Raw genomic sequence first — 16328 nt, forward strand, 5'->3', positions numbered from 1 at the left:
CAAGTATTTTCTCCTTGCTTTGTTGTTTGTGGCAATCATTGTATTATTTCTGCAATCAGGTTTCAAAAAGAGGAATCCTGGATGGTTTTCAACACACGTTGATAGCACTTCATGAATTAATGTTTATTAAATTTTTGCTCCTCAATGTATGAGACAAATACAATCCTTGGCCAGTCAGCCATGTGGAGAAATCCTATTTTTTCTTTAGATGTAACTTTAAAGATTAGCCAACTAATGATGATATATTGTGCAAATTAAGTATTTAACATTCCAAAACATATTGACGTATTTGAATTCAGCGCACCATGTAATCTTCCTTGTTCCTCTTGGCTGATGCACAGTCAAAAGTTCCATTATGTACTATTGAATTTGAAACCAGATTAATGCCTCAAACTTTCCTTTGTTAATAAGTTATATAATATTAGGGAGAAAAGTAGCTTTTTGAAATAATTGGTTATTAGATTGCAAAGAACCACAAATAGTGCCCCCATGAAATTCTTCTACTGGCTTCTCATCAGCATAAATGCATTATGGCATAAATGGTGTCCATACATTTTGTATTTGGGGAAGAACAGCAACTAAGCTTGAAGGCTGGAGTCTTAACCAGAAACTAACGATAATGGTAGCATGATAATTACTCTCTAGCATGCCCACGTTTACCAGACTGAATAGACTATTATATGGCCTGTCTTTCCTTGGGATGATTATAATGTATTTATCAGAGTACACTTTGGGGGAAAATGGGATTCCTTATTCACTCCCTTCGGTCATCACTGTGTTCCAAAGACACGGTCCCTACAGCAAGAGCACATGGGGACTGGAAACCTGTTCGCCCCTGTCACCACTACCACAGAGCAGCACTGGGACTGTCCTGCTGGTCGTCTGCAGTTGAGGACACTGCCACAGGAGCAGCATTGTGGAAATGCCTGAGGACTATCATGCTTTGATTTCATGTCATTTTTTATTATGTATCGTTGTTACTTTGCTTTAATTTAGCAAAGTGAACTAGTGTGGTTTGCTTTAGTCCTCTTGGTTTTAGTCAAAAGCCTTCCATTTTGTATTGAATTCTTCAGGTCACAGATCTTTGCTTAAAGCAAAATATAATTAAATTTAACTGGCAGTAAAATGAAGAGAAGTGGAGGGAAAAAGAGCTTGTAATGTTTTTTCCCTGATGTTACTAGTCTAGAAGGAAGCAAATTAGTTTTCAGATGTTTCAAAAAGCTGATCTTGGAAGCACCAAGATAGCGTAACCAGAGGTCAGATAAAAGCAATAATTTGTTTTCTGCCCATTTTTGAGTTACATTTTTATACTTGACTCTGCTTATGCAAAATCAAGCCCTGTATACACATGAATTTATAATGGGGTGTTACTCTTTAAAAGATCAGTGGCAGATGGTAAAGTTGCATGTCTTAACCATTTAGCCTCTGAGACTCTCCAGCATTCATAAAACCTTACAAGGTGAGTTTTAAGGTACTGCTATCTAAAACACCTGCAGTTTGTTGTCATTTTGCAGTGCTTCTGAATGGTCCTGAAGCTTGGGGTTAGCAAATTTGTGTGAGATGGGAGCGTTATCCTGCGCAACTGCACTGACTACTAAATGCACCCAGCATTGCACCCTCTGTTTCTGCCCCCATTACTGCTGAAGTCATCAACACAGATGCTTATTTTGGGGAGGTAGAGAAGTTCCATTTTATTTTCCCCATGACTAGAAATCATCTACACTTCTCTGAAATGGTTTGGTTTGCTCTGCTAAATGATGAAGCAAGAGGCAGCTTCTCAGGAACAGCCACAATACAGGCAACTCTCCTCCGTGCTGACCTTTTTTTTTTTTCCCCCTTAATTTCATGTACCAGTTCACAACAGGCATTATGAAAGGTACCGTATTTGTACAGCTATTAGGAGTTTGTTGACCAAGCAGGCCTAGGGAGTGGTTTGAGCCATGCTGCAAATGGATAAATTAATCCCTTTGGAAGTTAGTTTCTTTTCTCCACGTTTTTCTGTGCTCCAAAGCAACACTGCTGCCCTGGCATATTAAAGCAGGTGCTTTCAAACTTTGCTTTTACAAATACGGTGTTTTCAGAGGAACCCGCCCTCCTCTCACCTCCCCCCCGCCCAGAGCTGGGTACCGCGACGACGGTGGCACCGCCGCTCTGCTGGCGTGCGGCCAGCCCCCTGCCTAGTCCGGGGAAAGGCCTCGACCCTCCACTCCACCGGCACCGCTTCCTCGCACGCCCTTAAAGCCGGTTTTTCCCCCTTCCCGCCTGCCTTCCTCCGTTCGTGAGCCGCCGCCGGGGCTGAGGGGAGGAGAACGGCCCGTCCAGTCCCGCCCCGCCCGGGGTCACGTGGGCGGCGTCACGTGCCGCGTGCAGATGGCCGCGGCGCCGCCGCCGCTGCTCGCCGCTCGCCCGCCGCCCTGAGGGGGAGCCGGCGCCCCTCCCTCCCCCCTCCGTTCCCCTCCCCGCGGGCCGCCATGGAGGTGTACATCCCCTCCTTCCGCTACGAGGAGAGCGAGCTGGAGCGGGGCTACACGGTGAGGGGCGGCGGGGCGGGAGACCCCCGCGCCTCGGGGAACGCGATGTGGCGGCGGGCGAGCGGGGGCCGGCCCGGGGGCCAGGCCGCCACGCAGGTGCCGGCCTGAGGGGCCCGCGGGGCGGGACGGGGCCGCCCTGCCCTCCCCTTGCCTCCCCTGATGAGGCCTGCTCTGGCCACCTCGTCGCAGGAAGGTTGGCCTCGACCCGTCGGGCATCTCCTGGCCCAGGCGAGCTTCATGCTGTGGAGCGGTGGCGGTAGCGACAGCGGTTAACGCAGCGTGGGCAGCGGGTCGGGGGGAGAGGTGGGGCTGCCGTGCCGCTGGGCCCGGCAGAGAGAGGCGCATCACCAGGTCCAGGTGCGGGCTCCCCAGCGCAGGGCCAAACATGATGACGGGACAGGGGCGTCTCTCGCGTGAGGAAAAGTGGAGAGAGCGGAGACTGTTCGGCCTGGAGAAGGCTCATGGGGGAATCTCATTGCTGTATACAAATAACCTCAGCAGAGGGAATGGGGAAGAGGGAGCCAGACTCTTCTCGTTGGTGCCCGGTGACAGTACAAGTGGCAATAGGCACGCATCAAAATACAAGGAATACCATTTAAATATAAGACAAAACTGTTTTGTTACCACGAGGGTGGTCAAGCACTGTCACAGGTTGCCCAGAGGACTGTGGAGTCTCCATCCTTGGAGGTTCTCAAAACCTGAGTGGACATGGTTCTGGGCACCCTGCTGTAGCTGACCCTGCTTGAGCAGAGGGCTTAGTCTACACAGTTCTCAGATGTCCTTTTTGACCTTGGTGGTTTTCTCATCCCAAGGAGCTGTTGAGCTGTAAGTTTTCCACAAGATGGGATGCTCTGGACCAAAGTCCAAGGCGTTTGACTTAAGGTGGATCTTCAAAGCTAGCTTATTTTTATTAAATTTATTCATTTGGTAGTTTTGAGCTGTTAAGAAATACCGGGAAAAAAATCTAATGTTGTGGAAGTGCTAGAAGATTGATCCATGTAGGCATAGTTGCATGAAGCAAGTGCATCTGCCTGATGCTAATGCTGTATATTCTTTGGTCCTCACTGTCACTGTAAATACTGTAATATTGGCAAGTATTTACAAGCCTTGTAAACCACTTCATATGCGTTAATGTGGGAGTGTGACTGCATTAATGTTTCTGCCTTAGGTGAACTTAAATGCAAGTGGTCCCCCTACAACATGTCTGTGTGATTTTAGGGAATGAAATCGCCTTTAAAACATTCTGATTGAGTGTGGTTATAATAGCACAGACTGATCCCAGCATATCACAGTTGGGCAGGCTAGTTGAAGTGACAGAGTGAGCATATTGCACAAATAGGATTTTTCATAGCAATATATATATTATTTGGTTTTAGTCTGTTTTTTATTTCTTTAATAGTAATTCTGTCAGTAAATCCTCCTATCTAGAGGATTTGCTATTTTAAATTTTATAAATGTTAAGCTATGTAAGCATGAAAGAAATCAGAAATGAAACTGTATCTTTCTGGAAGTCTTTCAAGAAAATGACCTTGAAAGTGAAAATGTTTGATTATTACAGCACTGTTACTCTCAGGTCACTGGTGATGAGTCAAACTCATGCATCTGAAACTTTCTCAAGCTCAATAGTTTGGTAGTTGTTCTTGCATGATTAGTTGGCCTCTTCAATCAGATGAGTGGGGTTCTATTCCACGTCCCATACAAAATTTATCATGCTTTAAGCTATCGGATGCATCAGTTCAAGGATTTCCCTGATCATGAAACTGTACTAGAAGTCACAGCTAATATTGCTCTGAGTCAGACGTGCTTGTGGGAGAGAACATGGAATTCTGTGCTGATAATAACATGGTGTATTTCCTTTATGTTTTAAAGAGTTTATGGACTATGCATGAGCAAGGCGTATTCTAATGTAATTGTCAATTTGTTACATTGCTAAATAATCTGCATAAGTATTGTTCCAAGTATAGAAATTCATGGCCGATGCAAATGACTACACTATAAGCCCTCCCTCCAGCAAAACTGAGATTAATGAGAGTTTACCATTGCTGTGTACTAGCTAGGAAGATATTGCGTAGGCAGAGATATTTACATAAGACAAACCAGTAACATAGGAATTGTTTTCCATTGAACGAAAATGTGATTTCACTTGGACAGCTGGTGCTTGTGAATGTTGCTGTGTCCAGACCACATCAGCTCTCATTCTTTTGGACCTCAGTTTGTGGGCGTTAACAGTCAGAAGCTGTGGGTTTGGTAGATACCGCTATAAAAGATGGGGCTTGCAGAATGTTGAAGACTTTGTGATTAAGTAGATGTTTCACCAGTTCTGTGCTGCCTGAATCTGATGCATTAGAAAAGTCGAGATAAGCACAGGAAGTGACTCTGTGAAGTATTGAATCTCTTTGAAATGTAACCTTCAAATTGAAGGGGATGGGTGCTTACCTGGAATAATGCAGTGTATCTGAGTGAAGTATGTTTTTTTTCTGTGAAATTATATAGATAGTTCAATTTCAGTTATTTTGCATCATCAGGCTTATGTATAGTATTAACATTTAAAACAGTATGGTGATAAAGGTCAAAGAAAGCATATGGCCTCTGATGAACACGGCTGGCAAACTGGTAACAACGGATGAGGAGAAGGCTGGGGTACTTAACAACTTTTTTGCCTCAGTCTTCACTGGCAACCTCTCTTCCCACACCTCTCCAGTGGATGGACCACATGTCAGGGACTGGGGTAGCAAAGTCCCTCCCACTGTAAGAGAAGATCAGTGTTGAGACCACCTGAGGAACCTGACAAGTCTATGGGACCTGAAGGGGTTGGCTGATGTAGTTGCCAAGCCACTCTACACAAGATTTGAAAATTCATGGCAGTCAGGGGAAGTCCCCGGTGAAAGGGAAACGTTGCACCCATTTGTAAAAAAGGTAGAAAGGAGGACACTGAGAACTACCCACCTGGCAGACTCACCTCTGTGCCTGGGAAGATCATGGAACAGATTCTCCTAGAAGTTATGCTAAGGCACATGGAGGACAGGGAGGCAATTCAAGAAAGCCAGCATGGCTTCACCAAGAACAAGTCCTGCCTGACCAGCTTAGTGGTGTTCTATGATGGAGTGACTGCATCAGTGGACGAGGGAAGTGGTGTGATCTGTCTGGACTTCTATAGGGCCTTTGACACAGTTCCCACCACATTCTTCTCTCTAAATTGGAGAGATACGGATTTGATGGGTGGACTGTTTGGTGGATGAGGAGTTGGCTGGATGTTTGCATCCAGAGGGTAGTGGTCAATGGCTCAATCTCCAGATGGAGATCAGTGACAAGTGGTATCCCTCAGGGGTCTGTACGGGGGCTAGTACTGTTTAATGTCTTCATCAATGACATAGACAGTGGGATCGAGTGCACCCTCAGCAAGTTTGCAGACAACATCAAGTGAAGGACAGGATGCCGTCCAGAGGAACCTGAACAAGCTGGAGAAGCAGGATGGTGTGAACCTCATGAGGTTCAACAAGGCCAAGTGCCAGGTCCTGCGCTGGGGTTGGGACAACCCCAGGTATCGATACAGAGTCAGGGATGAAAGGATTGAGAGCAGCCCTGCCGAGAAGGACCTGGGGTTGCTGGTGGATGAAAAGCTGGACATGAGCTGGCAACATGCGCTCGCAGCCCAGAAAGCCCATCGTATCCTGGGCTGCATCAAAAGAAATGATTCTAGCCCTCTACTCCGCTCTGGTGAGACCCCAGCTGGAGTACTGCATCCAGCTCTGAAGTCCTCAGCACAGGAAACACATGGACCTGCTGAATCGGGTCCGGAGGAGGGTCACAAAAATGATGAGCGGGATGGAACACCTCTCCTACAAGGAGAGGCTGAGACAGTTGGGGTTGTTCAGGCTGGAGAAAAGAAGGCTCCAGAGAGACCTTATTGCAGCCTTTTAATACTTAAAGGAGGCTAGTAAGAAAGATGAGGAGAGGCTTTTTAGTATGGCCTGTTGCAATAGGACAAGAGATAATGACTTTAAACTAAAAGAGGGTAGATTCAGATCTGATATAAGGAAGAAATTTTTTACGATGTGGGTGGTGAAGCACTCGAACAGGTTATCTACAGAGGTTGTAGATGCTCTATCCCTGGAAACATTCAAGGTCAGGTTGGACAGGGCTCTGAGCAACCTGATTGAGTTGACGATGTCCCTGCTTATTGCAGGGGCGTTGGACTAGATGACCTTTAAAGGTCCCTTCCAACCCAAGCTGTTCTATGATTTTGTGATCACAGGAGTAGTACTTTACACAGCTTGAGGTTTTACTGTTTTCTTTCCCACAAGTGATAACTTGTTCAGAATGACAATGTTTTCTTGGAGTAGCTAAAACAAGGAACTATCAGAGATGATGTGGTTAATAGCAGAAAAGGATGATGGAGCTTGAGACAGATAGAAGATTGCTCACCAGCCCAGTAACGTGCCAGGGGGTTACAGAGGGTGTCTTCTGCACTGTGATTGTCAGGGTCCGTTGCAGAGAAACAGGGCTGAAGAGGGCACTTGAGAAGTGTGGTGTTGGTTATTCTAGTTTCTTTGCTAGAAACAGTGATGATGGTGTCCTCTTGAATGAAATGAGAGACCGGAGGGAGACTCTTTCCTCTCTGCATGGCTACCAAAATGTGCTTTCCTGAAGTCTCGGAGTTCCTGGTTCCTTATCTTTAGCAGAACAGAATCCAGTTCCTCTCGGATTCAGCCTGCCACTGTGTATTTTCACTGCCTGGAAGGGAAAGAGTCAAAAAGAGTGTTTGTCCTTTTCTTTAAGGAAGCTCATTGCCAACTTCCTTTTTTTTGTTTTCAGCTTGCCTTCCCTGAAACCTGTTGTTTCAGATGATTTTCGACTTGGTATGGCTAGGCAGCACTCACTGGTAAAGTGGAATGGGCACAGACCCATCAACTACGGGCTTGCTGTAGAAGCAGAATGCAGCTCTGGGTACAGGGTGGGAGTGACTTTCCAGAGAAACTGGAAATTCTCCCTAGCTTCAAAGGGGAAAAATACAGAGAAATGAAGAAATAGAAAGGGTGGGGTCTTGACCAGTGAAAGATCAGCTTAGAGAGATAAAAGATTAGAAAGAAAAATGAGGGAAAAGTCTATAATGCAACACTTGAGATAGGGCTCTGCTAACAATGTAAATGGGAAACACTCTCAGTCTTTTTTTTTTTTCATGAGCTCAGCTTTACTAAAGCACTCTTCCTCTGATATAAAACCTTGAAAGCCTTTTTTTCACTACCACCACCTCTGCAAGAAAAAATACAGAGTAAACTTGCTCTTGTTCCAGTTCTGTTTGGAGTATACGTAAAATGATGAAACACAGAATAAGGAAAATGTCTGTTTTCCTTGTGGACAATTAAATTTCATTGTCCGTTTAAATTGATGACACTAGCGTCCAAACTATTGAGCCTGTGCTAATGAATGCAACAGTTGTTCATAATTTGGCAGTGAATGACCTTTAAATGTAGACGCTTACTAAGGGTGTCCCTAGGGAACAATTCAACTTCGAAATGACACCCATGTGTTCTTGTTATCATTTAAATATGCTCTCTTTGTCAATAACAGAATAATAAATACTAGTTAGATTTCTAATGTTGATTCAGATGCTAGGAAACTTACTGAATAAATTAGTACACAGTTGACTTATATTGACCAAAAAAATTTTACAGTGGTATATTGCAGGTCAAGGTGACATACATTTAAATGTGTTGTAGAGCAGAGGGCATACTTGACTGACACATGTGCTTACTACGTTTTTAATTAACACTTCCAATACTACTACCCAAATTGCTCCTGGAGTTGCAGATGTTGTGGAAGTACAATATGACATGAAAGATCCTGAAGTACTGTGGATTTTTTGAAAGTCCATGGACTTTACCATGGTAAAAGTGGCTTAATTACTAGGCATACTCTCATTTATGGAAGTATAAAAATACAAGAACTTAAAGTTTGGTATAGCTTATGTATTCCAGCATTTTTTACTGTTGTAAATGTGCGTAGAGTCAAAAAGGGGAGTTGTTAGATGTTCTTCCATATGAAGCCTAAGAGTAAGCCACAGTAGCAAGTGATAAATGTGAAAGATAAAGGGAGAATATTTATAAATATTGTATTTATAAAGCATGGACGGAGTAATTATGTGAGTAAGTTTATGTAAAAACACTTTAAAGTATTATTATTCTAACCCTTTCACTGGGTCTCTGGACTGTGTGAACATGATAGTTTAAAAAACCTGAACAGGCTCTGTGTGCCTTGAGTATGAAATCTGCCATTGTGAAGACTGCTTGCTTACTGGTCTCGCTTACAAGTTCACCACGTGTTACCTTGTGTCATAAGTCCTATTGAAATCAGTAACAGACCAGTTACTCCAAATTCAAAGAAGTTAACCAGAAATAATAGATGATAGATCAGTTAGACTTTTTTATTGTCTTAGTGTCTGCGTAGAGGATTTTTAAATGTCCTGGTTACTCCACAAGGCAGTCAGAGTAGGTCTGTACAGATACTTCTGTCTCCTACCTGAGAAGATGAAGAAGATAAAGATAATTTGACAGGTGCCAGTGCTTCTGTAATGTCAGAAAAATCCTATTTTGACACTTGTTTTTTTCAGTTCCAGTGAAGGAGCATGGAAGAAATAGTGGAAGTGAAAGAAATAGACCTGATAGTTTAGGCCAAAGATTTCTGTTACTGAAGATATTTTTTTTGTTGTTGTTAAGGTGTGCCTTTGTCATCAGTGATGATGAAATTTTTTTCCTCCAGTCTGTTTTCCTGTTGAGAGACTTTGAGTCAGTGATACGAAACTGACCACTTGATATGCAACAGGAACTTGAGTGTGAAGTAAGACACACAGAATTTTGCAGTGCGCAGGAAGACAGCTAAGGCAGAAACTGGAAAAAGGTAAAATCAAAGTGAAAAACTGACTGAATGTATACATAACAATCAGCTAAAGCTGTTTCCTTTTTTATGTGTTTAATCTGCTTCGAGGTGTGGACAGATTACACAGAGAATAGAACTGCAGTGATCTCTAATTGTTGTGCAATTGCTTAAAGCCCCCTGATTCGCAGTCATGAAATCCTAGTGGAAAGGGCCATGTAAGATTTCTCTGAGTAAGAAATCACTTTCGATATATTCCTGAGGGGGGTTCAGCAGTAGGATAAAGAAGCAATAGCATGATTACCTATATCAATTTACCATCTGAAAGACCAAAATTTGACACATTCTGTCAGTAAACCATAACTGCAAAGCATGCATTACGCAGTTCTCTCCCAAGATCTACTGAGTTGTGGTTTTGATGAGGAAGTTACATTTTCAGAAAGATAGGGGGTAGCAGAGTGTTCGAACATGCATCACAATAAAGATATATATGAATTCCATCGAATCTTTGAGAGGTAGTAGTGGCAAAACTTTGTTAATAATACGACACTACCAATGGAATTATTTCATCAGAGGGATTCATGCTTAACTGTTCCTGCTGGTGTTTTCTGTCTGTATAGCATCAAGTTGTGATACTTGTAAAATCTTGTCAACAAAGATAGTGTTAAACATTATGTACATTCTTTACCTCCCAAGAGTGAGAACACACCAGGCTTTAAAATGCAACATGAGGGAAGATGCATTCTTCTTTTTTTTTTTTTTTATTACTGTAAAGCACATTTTAATTGGTCTTTGAACTTTTTAATGCCTTATGTAATTCATTCCAGGTTTAACTGATAGTTAGTCATCATTGTCATGGTATTTATTAAGTTACCTTGGAATTTTAGTATATGATACCATTTTTATGTTAGGTGACTGGTGAGTCCTGGAGAAGCTGAGGATGTGTTTTTCATCTACAGCAGTGACTAGGTTATTACATTAATTAAATTAGTATTGCAGGAGCAGTTTTAGAAAGCTTTCTTTCTAATAATAGGTATTTATTTTTAGAATAACTGGAAACTTTGAATGACAATTCTTCAAACCATTACAATCCAAATTATGCATTGGAAAATACCACCAGATATCCACCCACTTACAGATCTCAGTTTTTGTAGTCTTTGTGAGGAATGTTGTCTGTGCTGCTAATTTACATGGACACATTCGTCTTGGCCTTAACTGTCTCTCTTTTTAAGTTCCTTCTTGAATTTTTTACCTGGAGGAACTTAAAGGATTGCTTGTATGGAGACTGAATATACGTAGATCTTAGTGGTTCTTGTAATGATAATCTTTGAATTCACAAGAAACAGGAAAGAAATCGATGGGATTTTATGCTGCAGCTTAGTGACCTAATTGTGTTTCTTACGCAACAGGCCACTGAGGACAAAGTTTAGTCAGTCTCCACCCAGCTCTGATGAGGTGGAGAAAGGTCTTTCTGTCAGCCTGGTGGTGGGGAGAACATTGAGAAGGCAGGCTTGCATGGCAGAGCACTTGGTGGTAGAACTTCAGTACTACATTTGGGTACAGTGGAAGTACTTAACGTTAGGTATGCACCATGGAAGTGTGCTAATGGAAGCTTTCCAGCTACTGCGTTTTGAATACTCCTGTTGTAAGCACAATAGCAACCATTATTTCTCCTGTTTACAAGAATTATATGAGGACTTGTAGCAACTTCTCATTTTCAGTTTTCTATAAACCTGGACTTCCTGTGGCTTGGGGAAGGCTAAATAGCATTTTGTAGGGCATTCTGGAAGGGGATTTTGGTGACAAAGCAGAAGTATCATCGTCCCCCTTGAAAGTGGCATTCTATTTTTAATGGGAAATTAGAGGAGAAATGTATGTAGTCTGTTAACAAACTATTTGTTCTTAGGTGTCCTGATGTTAAAGATTTTGTAGCTGGAACAGGGATATTCTCTTCCTGGGAACAGTTATTTTTAAAAATTATTATTTCAACTTTATATATCATGTTATAAACATTCCACATTACACAAGCCGTTAAACATTGTGTGGTTGTTGGTTTTCTTTAAAATAAAATTTTTGGGGTGCAATGGTAGTGCTTGGATACTTTTAGGCATTGAAATAAGACAGGACAGAAAGAGCATACCATGAGAAAGGAGCACCGTTTCCATTCCAGGTTCTAAACAAAGTATTTTTCCTCTCATTCCTCCTCTGCTGGTGCAGTAAGAGCTCCACCTCCTGTTCAAAACAACCTTCAGTTCTAAAAACATATAAATAGGAAATCTGAGAAGATGCTTTTGGATGTTGAAGCTACCACCAGTGCAGCTAGAGTAGTTAATTTATAAGAAGTGACAGCCAAACCTCCACTGCTTCTTCCATTTAGTATATTATTTATTTGTATGTCAGAATGTTTGTGGGTCCCAGTTAAGACCAGGGCATCGAGGTGACAGTTGCTGAATTGGGTACATGGTACACAGTTTCAGAAATCACTCTTGAAAAGCATTGCCTATACTTGGTCATAGTTGTTTGCCTGATGAGATGCTGTGAAAAGTAATGTCAATCGAAAACAGTGTTGTTATTGTTTCACTACTTAATTCTTTAATATAGTGAAGATAAAACTTCTGTGAAAGTCTTTTCTCCCACTAGTTTACCCTGAATACCTATCCTCATTATTATTATTATTTTTTATATTCCTTGTCTCCTCCTGTAATTGATTCACTTTTTAAAAATGGATTCCCTTTTTATACCAAGGCAGAAGGTATTCATGTGCTGCAGTATCTCCAAATTGGAAAATAATGAAATCTAAAGCTTTCCTATCATCTTTTACGTAAAGACAAACAAAGAATCTTGATTATGTGGTGAAACAATCAATTGTTCAACAGCAAGTTTGTATTGATTACAGTGAACTGCTTTTATGAAAAGTGACCATGCTAACTGCCTTCACTTCTGGTCTTGCACAGGACTGTTTCTTTGCATATAGATTCCCTTCCATACCCTTTACTTAGTAATCAAGCTCTTTCCAGTACTAGCACTCCCTGGTCATGAGTTTTCCTTGCAGTCAAGTTGTGATGGTAGTTACAGTCTTAACATTGTTGTTCTTTTGAGATGTGGAAACATAAGGAACGTGTCTTCAGTTTAATCATAAATTAATGGATTAATAGACTTATAGTAATGTCAGGCAATGTTATAAAAATATTAACTTTGCTTGAAAGATGTGAAGAAATGGATGTTCAGGGAAAAAAATGCAAACCAAATTTGTAATTGAGTGTTATGCCATTATAGAATCAGAAAATAAATTAGCCTGTTGCTTTTCTGCGTTCCTCCAAATTCTAAAAAAAAATTATGTCTCATGATGACATACACTAGATGAAACTCCAAAATGCTCCACTCTTAAAAGCAGGCTAGAGAACTTTTAAAAACTAGATTTTAATTAAAGATCCATTCTCCCTCTAAAAGCCAAAGACCTAGCTTCCATTTTTATGTTGCAGTGAGGGAGCATAAAAAGTCAGTAAATACTGAAAAATTCTATTTTTGGTATTGAATAGAAAATGTCAGAGGCTTTCCTTTTGCTGAGCACTCAGTACGTGGATGTGTGATTGGTAGGAGTACAATCTTTGCACTATTTCCTCTGTATGTTTTAAAAATTCCTGTTTCACAGAGAGATTATTAAGCTCAAGTAGATTGTGAAGTACAGCTGAGTATGCTTTTTTATTTTTTTAAAATTTCCTTTCCATATTTCTCCGTTATATCAAAAACTGTTCCTTTAGTAGTTTTGGTTTTACCTTGCCTTGGCAAAAATGTTACAATGTCAGACTTCAGGTTTTGCCATAAATTCTTAGTGCCAGTTGGGAAGAGGGAAAGGATATTTTTAGATGTGTTTTAAAACAACTGGGTAAGAACTTGTTAGGAGTGTTATTGAGGATAGTAATTGTCTCCACTCAAATAAGACAATCCTTATGTTGGCCTGAATTAGAGACAAAGTAGGAGAATATACTCTAATTTCAGCACTTGCGTCTAGGTCCTTTAACATTTTCTCTTTACCTTTTGGTGCCTACTTGCTATTGTGTATTTATCTGGAAAGTAAACATAAGGAGAATACACTAATGGAAATCAGAAACCGTTTTAAGGTACTTGGTAGAATGATTTTTTTCTCTATGTGTATTTAGTTCTATATTTGAATTTTTCCATTACTACTAGATGGTTTGTATCTAATTGTGGCTTTAGAAAACCCTAAATGTAGTTTTAAGGCTGAAAACCCTGGAACCATCTGGTTTGTAATATGGAACTCTAAATTAAAAATTCTGCCTAGACCATGGGAGAAAGAAGGGAATTTCTTCTGAAAGAAGAAATTGTTCTGTAAACTAAGAAAAGATGACTAAAAGTTAGTTCCTGAAACCATGAAAGCCACTGCTTTTTCTTTTGCCTGTGGACGTGATCAATGTCATTACTCTTTTAAAATGCATTGGCCAGGATAATATGACCAACAAAAAACTTTCCTAGGTGTTTAAATGACATATTTTGTGAACTGATATAGACAATGCAGTTACTTTAGCTTTGAAGTGCATTTGGTATCTGGGAAAGAACTGGCAACATACTGCACACATTCAAAACTATTTTTTGCTACTCGCAAACTAAATTGTCAAAAAATTGGTGATTTGAAAGGGGGTAAAAACCTGCTTAAAGTAATCACAGATACAACTGTTATCTGTTACGGGGTAAGAACTTAATGCCCCATTTCTCAAATGAGTTTTTACAATAACGAGATAGCTGTATCACACTCCTAAGTGAAAAGCTCATGAACTTGCCTGCATGGTTATTTCCAACCTCTACTCTTCTAAGAAGCTCCCAAAGTTGTTGTTGCTTATAAAAGTGGAAAATGGACCTGATAAAAATGTTTAGTCTGCAGGGCTGTGTTTTATTTATCATATCACAAAAGAACAATGTTTTGTTGCATCATGGTCAAAATAGAAGCGACCTTGCTTGTTCATGAGTGCTCAAAGCCTAGAGATAAGAGGCAAAATAATAGAGTACAATAGAAAGAGTGTAGTGTAATTATTTGTGGCTTGTCAAGTGAAGCCCTCTCAGGCCCCAAGTGATTCAAATCTGGGAACTCTGCACAATTCTGTACACTAACCGTAGCCAGCATCAGAGAAATCTCACCCAGCTTCTCCGACAGTACTGAAATTGCATCAGTTTGTCATGCACTGAGCATGCCAGCTTCACACAATATCATTTGCTTGCAAATGGGCCTGGCCCCAACGCCCTGAGACACATTCTTTGGTATCTGACTCTTGGCCTGTGATTTGTCATGTCTCTAGTGCTATCGGCGTAAAGTAATTTTAATAGATTCTGATGGTTTGCTTGTGGAAGGTAAAGAATGCACTACAGATTGTGTCAGGTAGCTTTCTATGGCACGTAGCATGGTAGAGGCCCTCATGATGGTGATAGCCAAACAAAGAGTATGGAGAAACGAGAACCCTATTTTGAGTGGTATTTAACGCTCTCCTTCTCAACACCCTGCTGTGGACATCCTTGCTAACTCAGCAGGTTCAAGAACTCAGCAGCTCAATAGAGCAGTGTTATTTGTGCTGAAGAGTTGTTTACAGATGGAACATATAGTCAAAAATCAGTAGCTTTGTTTCTTCCTATTCAAAAAGAAAAATGTAAAAGGTGTGTAAAAATGTTAATTAATTTCCGGACACTAAACTGTATATATTTTTTTTCTTGGTTTTTAACTCTGTATTTATTATTTGGAGTTTTAGTACTCTCTAAATAAAATAACTGGATTTTTTAGCAAGTACATTCTTTAATACTGTAAAAAAGAAAAAAAAACAACAAAACTTGTACAATTTATACTGAAATGTATCTAGTATAAAATTATATAAATATGGTCTAGAATATAGATTCCTGAAGAATTTCTTCATAGATTTTAATTGCAATAGTTATTTGACAATTATTGGATTACTAAATCTTTATTTGGAATAGTTTTCTTGCATAATGCAGTAAATATGTGGCATTTTTTCACTCTTCCTTTGACACCACTGGATGAAATTATTTTGCCATTGACAACTCTGATCTTTGCATCATTTTTTTCAGCTGACTTCCTTAATTGATTACTACTTTGGTGTTGGAGCCTGCAGCATAGCTCTCCAGAATTCTGCTGACACCAGTCGATTAATGTGAAGGTGTTAATGTTAGTGATTTCATCTAAGAAACATTCAAAACCATGTCAGTAATCTGTTCTTAAAAACTGCCGGATCATTGAATCTTGTTATTTTGAACATGTTAGTTTGGGTTAACAAGGATTTCTCTGGAGAGCCAAAAAAGAAATATTTTAGTGAATCTTGTGGGAAGAGCAGATTTTTATTCGGTTGTTGTACATTAGTATAGTGTACATGCACATGCCTTAATATTTAACAGACTGTTTTAAAATATGTTCTTATTAATATTTATGGTATCTCTGAGGAATTTGTAAAAATGCTTGAGCACAAACTATTTCTTTTTAGTTTTACCTAGGGAATTTCTGACAGCAGTGTAACTCTGAGCACCCCGCTAGCAAGTCTGTGCAAGTCTGCACTTTCTTTCCCACTGTAGCTTCCACATTTGCTTAGCAGTTTTGCATAACTAAGCAAAATTTTAAAATGAGGCTGCATTTTTTTCCTTTTCTGTTCTAAATATATTCAGAAAAATACTGTTGTGTTATACAGTTCCTTAGGGAAATTCTGTGTTAGGATCAGAACTCACTGTTCAATATTGCACATAAAAAGAAAGAAGGAAAGTTTATTTTTAAGCTTGATGTAAACCAGCTTTTGAAGTATGTTTTGCTTTTATTTCTTGGTGGAGGTTTTTGTAGGATGACTTCTTAAAACAACGTAGACTTTTGCAATGTGCTAGCTTACGTGTGTGCTGTTTGTGCATCAGTGAAACAGC

At 40.5% G+C, this 16328-nt stretch overlaps 1 protein-coding gene across 4 annotated transcripts in view; it reads left to right on the forward strand.

Annotated features, from left to right (window-relative positions):
- Positions 1 to 2351: 2351 nt before the first annotated feature.
- SNX24 (sorting nexin 24) overlaps positions 2352 to 16328 on the forward strand; it is a 90641-nt gene continuing 76664 nt past the window's right edge. For 2 of the 4 annotated variants that reach the window (XM_063319706.1, XM_063319711.1), the window contains exon 1: positions 2352 to 2531. In XM_063319706.1, the coding sequence (XP_063175776.1) occupies positions 2472 to 2531 (60 nt within the window). In that variant the 5' untranslated portion in view covers positions 2352 to 2471. The remainder of the gene's footprint in view (positions 2532 to 16328) is intronic. The other 2 variants (XM_063319707.1, XM_063319710.1) reach the window with 2 other exon arrangements.

The sequence above is a fragment of the Chroicocephalus ridibundus genome, chromosome Z (assembly GCF_963924245.1).
Source record: "Chroicocephalus ridibundus chromosome Z, bChrRid1.1, whole genome shotgun sequence".
NCBI classification, from domain to species: Eukaryota; Metazoa; Chordata; class Aves; order Charadriiformes; family Laridae; genus Chroicocephalus; species Chroicocephalus ridibundus.